The 11074-nt window shown below is 50.5% G+C and overlaps 2 protein-coding genes across 2 annotated transcripts; both read right to left on the bottom strand.

Annotated features, from left to right (window-relative positions):
- Positions 1–419: 419 nt before the first annotated feature.
- LOC131211743 (exonuclease 3'-5' domain-containing protein 2-like) lies at positions 420–1612 on the bottom strand. The gene is made up of 4 exons (XM_058205336.1): positions 1512–1612; positions 1330–1444; positions 774–1244; positions 420–706 (listed from the first exon to the last, which is right to left on the bottom strand). Exons 2-4 carry the CDS (start codon positions 1437–1439, stop codon positions 646–648), a joined length of 642 nt encoding a protein of 213 aa, XP_058061319.1. The 5' UTR covers positions 1440–1444; positions 1512–1612; the 3' UTR covers positions 420–645.
- A 3356-nt stretch (positions 1613–4968) lies between these two features.
- LOC131212080 (uncharacterized) lies at positions 4969–5635 on the bottom strand. Its single transcript, XM_058205813.1, has 2 exons — positions 5518–5635; positions 4969–5396 (listed from the first exon to the last, which is right to left on the bottom strand). The coding sequence occupies exons 1-2, from the start codon at positions 5633–5635 to the stop codon at positions 4969–4971; spliced, it is 546 nt and encodes a 181-aa protein (XP_058061796.1).
- Positions 5636–11074: the final 5439 nt, after the last annotated feature.

Genomic DNA, 11074 nt, shown 5'->3' with positions numbered 1-11074 from the left:
TGAAAATTGTTTCACGGCCACGGGTTAGTAATTGTTGGTCGGGCTGATGGGCCAATTTTGGAATTTGGCAGCCGTTTACCGCCCGTGTCTGTGCATAGGTGGCCAGGCGGCGCGTGTACTTAGAGCATAAATGGGCCCATTAATGTGGGCCCACAAATCGATTCCTCAATTTTGGATCGTTACCGGCCGATCTGAACGGCGATCTCAAACGCTTGGACACACACAGGGTTGTTTATTTTCTAGTTTCAAAAAAGAACTTTAAAAACAACACATCAAAAATTAATAACATTTTAATTAACCATGAAGGTTGTACTGTGCCATTAAGCGCGAAACACCGTATCGTTCAGATGGCCGCTTCAGAATCCCGTTTTTGCAGTAAGCTTTAATAGTTTCGACACGTTGTTCTGCTGTTAAGCGATTTATTTTCCAAAATGTCAAACCTTCAACTAAGGTTTGACAGACACATTCCAAAACGTGAAAATGCCAGCCCTGTGTTTGGATTACCCTGTAGTAGCAGCGTAATCTTTACACTCATTTCCGCCAAGTCCTTACGAATGTAATCTGGTTAATCTGACATGAAATATTTACCATTCGCCAATCGATCTTTGTTCGGCGTGACAGTTTAGGGGCGTTAGGCGTTAGGCGTTAGTTATGGTGCGGGTACGGTTTATCCAACCAAACTGTCATTCTGTTTGCATCGTGGTGGCTGTAATGCAATCGTAATGAAAGTTACGAGATGATTTTGAAAACAACTTTTTCCTTCTTCGACTTACCCGAGGTAACGAAAGATTTCTTCGAAGACCAGGGCACCAATGTACGCGTCATCGGCTGCGTATCTTATCTGCTCTTCGGAAAGATACGCTGCATCCCAATGGGAAGAACTAACACGCCAGTCCTTGACCATTATTATGCTTAGAGTTTCTTCCGCTAATCCGGCGAGACTTCGTTGTGTGAGGCCGATCCGTTCGGCCAGGAAACGCAAATCACAACAGCCCCTGACCTCGAGACCGTAGTCTTGGAGAAGTTTCGAAGCGTCAGCAGAAGTCGCTACCCCAACTTTAAAGATACTTCTGTCCATCAGCAGACTTTGTAACTCCCAGGGTAAGTTATTGATTTTGCTTAGACGAATAACGGCACAAAACCCGTGGGGGGAGGCTAGCTGCAAAACAGATACCGGTTGCCGATGGCCCTGATAGGTCTCCCATTCGCAGTCGAATCCCAGCACATTGCAATCTTGGCAATCTCTGTTGAATTAATATCAGAGGACGATAGAAACAGGGGATTACAATTAATGAAGCGAAAATTATCCGCATAGAACAAAAAACTCACTGGTACAGCCTGTTGACGATTCGCCGGCAACCGGCGGCCGTACTGATCACACGTATTTCTTGTCTCCCTAGCGGACCTCCACGGTTGAAAATCATGCGTTGTTCACCCATGGTAACTAAAAGAAAAGTTCATAGTTTTCTCTTTACTGCAAGTTTTTCACAATCAACGATGAACTTTCTTACTATCAAGCGTAAAACGACCGAAATCAGAACTCGAAAAAGATAATTTCCACTCCTCGCACAAAGCGGTTGTCGTGTTCGGCAAGAATGCAGAACAAATACTAGTCAATCTGTGCTCAGTTAATTCGTCGTAGCCCACTTCAAACGCCAAAAGAACAGTGAGTGCAACAAATAACGCAAATACTGGGTTGTTCAATAAGTTTTGCGTTTCAATAAGGATCGCCTTTAAGGCTTGTACGAGCACCTCTAACTTCAGCAACCCATCTTTCTACTGTTCGTATCGAAGACAAAGAGTCCCTATAAACTTTCAACATTCGTTCATACATTTCCTTTACTCTTAAATCTTTAAATGGTTTGTAAACAAAGAATGAAGTGATAGATTGGCATGAAACTTCACACACGTTCGTATGAAGAGTGTGCCAACATAACAAAAAAATTAATTATTGAAACGCAAAGCTTATTGAACAACCCTGTACGCTGTTCTCCGTGTAATGACGCAGCCCGTTACGGGTTTGAATGATTCTTTTTTTGCTTTTCTGCTATGCTCAGCATAATTGATCGTCGCCCGGGTGACGTAATCCCGTTTATGTTGAGTCCAATGTTTATATCAACTACTGCTTAGCGCTCTTCACCCAGAAGATGCAGTTCGGGTGGTCGCAGTGGATATTCGTTCTTATTGTTTACCCAAAAGCAATTCTTTTCCAAGAACAGCGTTCGCGCTGCTTCATTGTTTCTCGCAACGGTTCTGCTTTCTCCACAGATATATTGTATCACCAACAGAGTGCCCCGCGAGCCTACCAGTGTTGGACACCACAGTATTTGCCGAACTCTCGTTGCGCATAGAGTTCTACGGATATCGTTAATTTTTGAAGTGGAAATTAATTGTTTCGTTGTTCTGTTTCGGTTCTGATTTCTTCGTATAGCGGTCATTATACGATCGATAGTGAGAAAGTTCATCGTTGATTGTGAAAAACTTGCAGTAAAGACAAAACTACGAACTTTTCTTTTAGTTACCATGGGCGAACAACGCATGACCTTCAACCGTGGAGGTCCGCTAGGGAGACAAGAAATACGTGTGATCAGTACGGCCGCCGGTTGCGGGCGAATCGTCAACAGGCTGTACCAGTAAGTGTTGGTTCTGTGGGGATAGTTTTCGTTTCATTAATTGTATTCCTCTGTTTCTATCGTCCTCTGATGTTGATTCTACAGAGATTGCCAAGATTATAATATGCTGGGATTCGATTGCGAATGGGAGACATATCAGGGCCATCGGCAACCGGTATCTATTTTGCAGATAGCCTCCTCCCACAGGGTTTTGTGTCGTTATTCGTTATTCATTCCTTTCGTTATTCGTTAGCTCCACGATTTAAGATCATGCCTTGATCGCCCATGATAACTAAAAGAAAAATTCGGAGTTTTCTCTTAAATTAAATAAAGTTTTTTACAATCAATCGAAGAAATCGAAACACGAAACAGATAATTTTCACTCCTCGCACAAAGAGGGTGTTGGGTTTTTGTTTACACTACAATGTTGTATGGTCCAAATTTGCGATATTCGTAGGACGTGGTGCAACTCAATGTGCAACAAGCGTGCAGCTAATACTGCGGTTTCCTGTACTTAAAGGCTCATGGTGCAATCTGTTATCAGTTAATCTGCCATCTGCCCACTTTAGCCGTAAAAAGAAGAGCACAATTACTGCAGTGAATACTGGGTTCTTCAACAAGTTTTGCGCTTCAATGATTCTAACTACGTAATCTTAGCAAGGATTTTAACTATCACGATCATAACATGGTTTTCCTGGTGCACTAGAAATGTGTTCCCGGTTCGCGGAATCGGTCTCTCAAGTCGATTGCAATGGCTACCGAATTACCGAATTATGCCGAAACTAGATTCAGAAACAGGTTTATTCATTTTCTAGTTTCAAACAAGAGCTTTAAAAACAATACATGAAAAAATAAGTTTTTAATCATTCTGTTTATCATAAACGTTGTACTTTGCCATACTATGCGAGAAACACGTTCAGATGGCCGCCCCGGGATCTGGGGCAACAGTCGATTCTGATTACATAATTTTCAACGACTGTTTTGCACATTTCGAGTGTTACCTCGGTCATAACTAGGCGAATATTATTTTTCAAATGCTACAAAGCTGTGTGTTTGTCACCATAAACACGATCTTTTCTGCTTGTTTTGAGATAACGAAAAAGTGAATTAGTTTCCTCAGATTGTAGAGCGTCACAGTACCACACAATTTTACTTGGGCGCTGCTATCATATGCGGCCTTGAAATCGAGATCCTTCTCAGTTCTTTAACACCATAACAGGAGACCATAATATTTTACCTAGAGAAGACGCCGTACTTGCGGTGGCCGAACAGGAATAAAAGTTATGTTGGGGTCCTCAGATCAGATCCCTTGATCCGATCCGATCCGATCCGATCCGAACACGGCGTATGAAAAAGATTTTCCCGGCCACAGAACCAACGGCAATCGGATGCCGTTGGATCGTCGGAGTTTGCATTACCAATGAGGAAACACATTTCTCTTCCTCTTCTGCCGCCAACCCGGCCGGTAACCGCCATCGTAATGGCCATCACGAAACGGCCATCGCAGTAGCGCGCACGATCACGCGCGCGCGAATCGCGCAACCGCGCACGGCGGCGTGCCATTTGACCCCGGCGAGCCGTGCCGCACCGTGCGGGGGGTTTTCCAATTTTCCCCGTGCGCCATCCTCCGAAAACCTTGAGCTTCCATCAGCGACATCAGATTTCTGGCCAACGCGCCAAAGTGGTGGCCAATTGACCAACACACACTCTTTGGAGTTAAACACTTTTTCCTTGACGGGCGACCCGCCGTTGATGGCGTTTCCTAATACTACCCCTCTCGGCCTCGACGGTTCTTTCTCGAAGTTTGGAAATTCTTCAACTCGGAAGTGGAGCACACTGTGTAAGGCAACACGCAAACGCCATTGTGTTTTGTATAAAAAATTTGTCACCGTTGATTTTTTTATTCTAATTGAGGCAGGCGGGGGGCGCAGGTGGCCCCGTGGTCGCCACAGCCTCGGCCGTATGCGATATCCTTACAGTAATAAATAACAGCAAATAACAGAAGGGTATTGGTAACGGACTATGGGACGCTTCCGCTTGCGCCCATGCGCTTTCCCGGGATGCGCAGGGCCACTGCTCGAAACTGCTCGAACCGGCAGGAGGCGCTAGCGGAAGCGACTGCGGCACGCGTCTCTCTTTCTCTCTATATACACACAGGGTGGGGATCCCTGTTCCCGCGGTGCAACACCCTCTGGTGGCCGCACGCCGAGGGCGACGCCGCCATCGCAATCGGCTAATCTCGTTCTCGTTCCCGCTCTCGGTCGGTAGACGGTAGAAATGCATCGTGTGTCCTGGGTCGTGTCGTGGGTCACTGGCTCTAGTGGGTAACGTGGGGTACTGCTGACCGCGGCGCGTCCTAGTACTGTCCGGCCGGTGGTCCGTACTCGGGCTTCGGTGGCCCGTACTCGGGCTTCGGGTTCGACTTCTCCTTCTGCGTCTTGTACTTGATGAAGTAGACCTCCGGTTTGCTCGGCTTGGTCGGTGGCGGCGTCGGGATGACGATGTCCTCCGGCTCTTCCGGCTTCTTATGCAGCACATAGACGAGTGTCTTCTCTTCGTTCTGCGGCTGCGGCGGGATGATCGGGGTCGGTGGCTTCGGCGGCGACGGTGCCTTGATGAAGATGATCTTGTAGTGCTTCTGGGCCGGCGCCACCGTCGGCACCCGCGGGTAGTACACTTCCTCCTTCTCCGGCGGTGGCACGTGCACGTAGATGTGCTTCTGGACGATCTGGGGCACCGGGGCGTAGTTGTACCCGCCGCTACTGCTCGAACTGCTGCTGCTGCCTGTGTGGTACGGAGAGTGGGATAGAAAGCGGAGGGAAGGTCTCAGATCTCGGAAGGGGTCGGAACGGGACGCGCACTTGCACCACCGGGCACCGCGCGCTCTACGGACCTGCGTACGGACCGCCACCGAAGTCACCAACCGAGGTGAACGACGGTGCCGACGAGTAGGACGAGAAGCCTGCCTCGGGGCGCGCAGAGGCGCACGCCAGGACCACACTTAGCACCACGAAGCACTTCATCTTGGACTTGCGAGTTTCTGGATCACTCTCCACGCAACGGAACCGACCGACCACAAGGTTGCACTCTCCGAAGGGCTTCTGCCGCTGCTGCTAGCTCGCAAGGTATGTTACTGGAACAATGCACTACTCGAAACTGTTGGCTCGTCTTGAAGTCCAATGATTATTTATACCAACCGCGGCCGAGCGGCCCACCACGCCACGCACCTCCACGCCGAGCCCGAGCCATCCGCAGACGAAGACGAGGCCCGAAGCCCGAAGATGAGCCCGCGAAGAAGCGCGAACACGGCGAGACCGACGCTAGCCCCCCTCTCTCTCTCTCGCGTGCGCAGCCTCCACTCTGAGTCACTGAGCCGTCCCCGCGCGACGGGAATCTGCCGCCAGCCGCCAGCCAGTTTCGGTCGGCGCAGAGGCGGAATCAATTCGATAGTTTTGCTAATCGCCACTGACAGATGTGATAATGTGCGTGTTTGTGCGTGTTGATTCCCGAAGGGGATCCCCCGCCGCGGGTGAAGGCGAAGGCCTTGCCGCCAGCATGTCCCTGCGGTGGCGTCGAAACGGTAGCCGGCCCGGGGAGGCGCGAACGAAAGGGAATCTTCTTCTCACTTTCTCAGCCTCAGCGGACGAGTCCGCGGAGTGGCCGCGGTGGGGTGGGGATTCTCGGCTCCGCGCCGCCGTCGTCGCCGCCGTAGGAGTCCGCCCGGTCGACACGGTGAAAGGTAACACCAATCTCTTCCGTGCGGCCGTCCAGAGGTCCGTCCAGACCGACCGACCGACCGGGGTGATGGCCATCTCGCAGATGATTCCCCCCAGTTGCCGTTGCCGGAGCGGAGAATGTGCGTTATGAGCCAGGACCACGACGGAGGCATAGTTAAGATTGGGCAAACGCCGCCACGACCCCGTGTTGATGGCGCGGAAAGTGAAGAAAGAAAGAAAAAAAAGTGCCATTAATGTTACGAAATAGCGATTGAACAGCTCCCCGTATGTGTGTTGGGTTACTCTGGCCGGGCCGGGCCCGGAGTCTTCTGATCACTCCCGGGCTCCCTACGTCGGGGTATTATTTGTCTTAAGCGATAAGACTCCGCCAAGGTACCCGGGGACCCTCGGTGAGGTAGTCGAGTTGACGTGGTGCTTGATTGATCACATGCCATGCATCCTCAATCCGTGCGTCGAGATTATGCTCTGTGTACGCCTGTTTGGGACATTTTACGCGCGTTTAGCCAACATTCACCAGCCAACGAGTGTTGGCCAGAAAGTCCTGCCCAGCCGGGCCCGAGTTGATTCGTGGTATTCGGTTAAACCGAACGAGGTGGTGGCCCCAATTTTTGCGCTTGGCCGCGCGCAGTAATCAATCCAGCTATATCCCAATTTTTTAAACTATTCCGTGTCACTGGAAGCAATTGGACTGTAAGCTCAGTGGTTTCCCTGGAGATGATTCCGATTGCTCTGAGCATGATGTCCGATTCCTTCAGGAATGCTAGGTGATCAAGACAGTCCTGATCAGCATCGCCGCATCGCAGATCTTTTTTCAAACTCAGCATATTTCCCTTGATCCACGAATGTTTGTGCACTAGGATGTTAGCTGCATAAATTCATTTTAAAAATAACATTTTTACTTGATGCAAACTAAACAATTTGCAACCTAATTGAAGAGGTGTTTAAGGTTACGATGGATTTTTATTGTGCGGAAAAAAAATATGGTTAAAAATAATGAGAAAATTATGTTAGACTTACTCATATAATAACACAGTTACTAATAGACCAACGATATATCAATGTAAGTGGTAAGTGGAAGCATCTGTTTCTTAAAAGAAAAACATTAAGAAATGTTTTATTGTTGTTCATTTGAAAATTTTGTTAGTTTGGTCCAAGCAGATTTGTTTGAATCACCTTTTAATAACGATATTGCGTGCCTTTGGCCTAGGTAAGTTTAAGTTTAAGTTGCGTTCCTTTGCTTTTAAGTGTTTTCCATCCATGTTTTCCAACCTTTTTTAAGAGTTTTCCATCACTTTGGCCAATGTTTCGGTGGATGTGGCGACAATTTCTCGGCAAATATTGTTCTTGAGGGCAGCTAGAGTCCTTGGCTGGTTAGCGCATAGCATGGGTTTCACATACACGTATCCCTACAAATAATAAATTCTGGTGGCGTCAATTCTGGTGATCTCAGGGGCCAGTCCTAATCACCACTTTTCGATATCATTTCGTAATTTCGTAATTATCGCGATTGAGAAGTCTTTTTGAATGTTCATCTGAACAATTCCAGTGCGTTGTTTTGGTGTTTACTGTTGCCATTGGTTAAAATTGCACCAAATTGACGCGGCGCGATTAGTCAATCTGACAACTAATGTCAAAGTTATAGTTTGGCATGAAGCTTCCCGGTGTTTACCTAACAAAAGTGTTCCATTTCTGCAACAGAGAAGTAATTTAAATACTCAAAATCCCTTCACAATCTATGCTTTCTTTGTGTTGTTAAATTTGCAACGAAAAAGCAAAAGTTCTGAGTCAACATTAGGTTACAAGCAAAACAGTAAGTACACCAAATGAGCACGAGTGGCTGAAGAAAAAGGCACAGCCATCTGAGTTTTCCACTGCAACGATGTACAACATTTTTGTAACAATGTGAAGGGTACCGGACTGGCCTGAACCGGCAAGCAGCCCGATGATCCCCAATTACACCCTGCTCTCTCTCGGGTTGCCCTCTCGACGCCAATCAATCCCATTTCCAACCGGTCGCGGTCTAATAAATGGCCCCACACAATGGCTGCCTTAGTTTTCCCCGGGACCGGGAACGAAAAGCCCCTAGATGAGCCACTTCCTGTGCGGTGTTATGCAAACGAGCGTCCATCTTTATCGTGACTCCGGCGACCACGCGGAGCGTCCTCAGCCGCCAGCCGGGAAAAGTTGGAAGCCAAAGGTTGCCCTTTAACGGACCGCAGACGGACGGAAAATGCAATGTGCTCTGCCAATGTGGCGGCCACCGGCCGCACATATCTCTGCTCGTCGGAGTCGGGACAGGATTTATGTTTCGCCGTCGATTTTCACCCGGGCGCCCTTTGCCGGGCCCTGATGGCACGCTTCTGGTGCCGGGAGTATATGCCCGCGATCGCGATCGCGAACCTGAAACCGCCGGATTCGTGCGGGCCATCCGCAAATCGACCGGATTGAATAACCTGGCTGGCTGGCGCTGGCACAAACTGTCAGTCGCATCGCGTTCCGGCTGCCAGCATCGCGCAACAATTGAGTCGGAGGCGAATGATGCTGGCCGCAAACCACCGCCGCCAGAAGAAAACGTCGGCAGTCGTCAGTTGCCGGCCAGAAGACCCGCCGGCCACTCCGAAGGCAAGATCCGAAGCAGAATAAATCGATTTTTTGCCCCGGCGCCTGTCAAGAGCGATGCCCACGAAGGATGCCCCGAAGTCCGCTCGAACTCGGAACGTTTACATAACCGCCTGCCACCGCTCATGACGTTTCTAGAGCCCCCCAGATTAATGCCGGATTATGGGTCGGACGTTCGAGTGCCGCGAACTGAACTGATTTTCGAGCCGCTACGAGCGCGTCAGGTGATTTGGGTCTCCACTCTTTGCGGGCCGGGCAAGCAAACAAAACCCCCTCGGAGCCCGGAGTCGACCCTCGGATCGACAAATTTGGCCGGACCGCTCTGATCCGCCACGCAAATCATCACTTTGTTCCATCAATCTTCCACAGCGCGAGCCGCTCCGAACAGGAGGGATCCGAACATCGCCGTACGACACGACTAGGTCATGTCTGATGATGATCATCATGATCATGGATGATGGTGGCTGCCGTTTGAAAGCGAGAGTCTTAACCATTTGACCTTGCATAATTACCTACCGTGCCGCGGCCGAAGCCGGTTACGTTCGGTGGCCATTTTCCGGAGCCAACGGTCCCGCGGACTCCGAGTTTCTTCGCGCGCGCGCGTGCACATGTGTGCTTATTATTTTTCCTTCCTTCGCGGCGTGCGAAGTGCGCGTTCCCTTCACTCTCGGTGCACCGGGTGGGAGCCCGCGAAAGCCGAACGCCGTGGCCCACAGAACCACACGCGGCCCGGTGCGCGCATTCCTGAACCGATCCGAACCGAAAATCTATCCGTGGGCTCGCACTCCAATTACGGCAGCTCTTTAGCTAAACGCGAGCATCCGTGGCCCTCCGTGGTCCGCCGCGTGTCAAGATCGCGGGCACCTTGCTGTCCCAAGCACCTCAGAAGTACGCTCGGGGTCGCTCCCCGTTCGATGGTGACATAAATCGATCGCTGGATCGATGCCGCGTGCTAAGTGCCTCTTTGTAGGGGCCCACCCTAGCTGTCCTCACCTTGGCCTCGGCGCCGAGTGTTATGCCAAGGGGCGAGTTGCCCCGAAAAAGGTGGCGGCCATTGAAGGATGTCATCGTGCAGATCGAAACCCCGATACGAGGAGGTCCTCATGCGGTGCTCTCATTTTTTTTTGGTCCGTGCTGACCCCGTCGAAGTGTTCAGCTCTTGGCAGGGCATCGGTTGGCCGGTGTCACGTGCGCCACGACACATCCACACGTTACGGAGAGGATTAGAAAAGACGGAGAGAAAACAAATTAAATTCAACTTATGGCCGGGGCCCCAAGGTCGCCGTCAGCACTTTGGACCGCGTGTGCGTCTGCCCCACAACATCCGCCGCAACCACCGAGAGTTCGACAACAATGTCGACCGCCGCCGTCAGAGTGCAGGAAGTGGATTAAGCGTACTTCGGTGGCCGGTGGCCGGAGCGGATGAAATTGAAGATTTTTCTTTCTCGGCGCACCGAGGGTTGCATAATTGCGCCGAGCCACGCTGAAGCAGCCGCTAATGAGCCGAAGAGGGTAGGCCGCACAAATAAGGCTGTAGTGACCGCCGTATCGTAAAGCGGACAATGGATTTGTTCGCGCGATTGACACTCGACGCGCTTCCTCGATGACGCTGTGTAAAGCGCCCGACTCCAGGAAGGAAAGGTTTAACTTTTTTCGCAACCGCCGAGAGCCCGATTTCGGAAGCATCCGGCTGCCGGTCACTCGAAACGTTACCGGCTCGTCGCTTTCGCCAATCAAGCCACGCGGTGATCTTGAGACGGACCTGGAAGTCCGAGTTCTGTGTAGCCCAGCCGGCGGTAGCCGCCACAACTGGTCGACAGACCACTCGACAATCTTTCTGGCAAAACCACGAAACAAACAAAACGTACGAAAGTAACAGGCGAACATTGCCGCGATGCAGCTGACTTTCGGTTCGCTTTTTCGGGTCAAGAACGCACCGCGGGCAGAGGCACCGCAGCTCGAACGCTTTCGATGAGCACCAGCACGTGGTGATAAGCCAAAGGATGCGAAGTCCCGGCGTCGAGGTGGAACTGAAAGTTCCATTCACTCCACGGTCCACTGAGTGGGCCAACAGTGATCTACCAGGCTGTTCAACAAGTTTTGAGT

The sequence above is a fragment of the Anopheles bellator genome, chromosome 2 (genome assembly GCF_943735745.2).
Source record: "Anopheles bellator chromosome 2, idAnoBellAS_SP24_06.2, whole genome shotgun sequence".
NCBI lineage: Eukaryota > Metazoa > Arthropoda > Insecta > Diptera > Culicidae > Anopheles > Anopheles bellator.
This window is presented reverse-complemented; position numbering and strand designations above follow the sequence as displayed.

Excerpts from the sequence above, each read along its gene's own strand:
- LOC131211743 (XM_058205336.1), bottom strand. The coding sequence starts at position 1,439 with ATGGGTGAACAACGCATGATTTTCAACCGTGGAGGTCCGCTAGGGAGA. Across the intron at positions 1,245-1,329 it reads ATCGTCAACAGGCTGTACCA|AGATTGCCAAGATTGCAATG; the intron begins GTGAGTTTTTTG and ends TTAATTCAACAG. Across the intron at positions 707-773 it reads GAAATCTTTCGTTACCTCGG|CCACCACGATGCAAACAGAA; the intron begins GTAAGTCGAAGA and ends ATTGCATTACAG.
- LOC131212080 (XM_058205813.1), bottom strand. The coding sequence starts at position 5,635 with ATGAAGTGCTTCGTGGTGCTAAGTGTGGTCCTGGCGTGCGCCTCTGCG. Across the intron at positions 5,397-5,517 it reads GGTTGGTGACTTCGGTGGCG|GCAGCAGCAGCAGTTCGAGC; the intron begins GTCCGTACGCAG and ends CGTACCACACAG.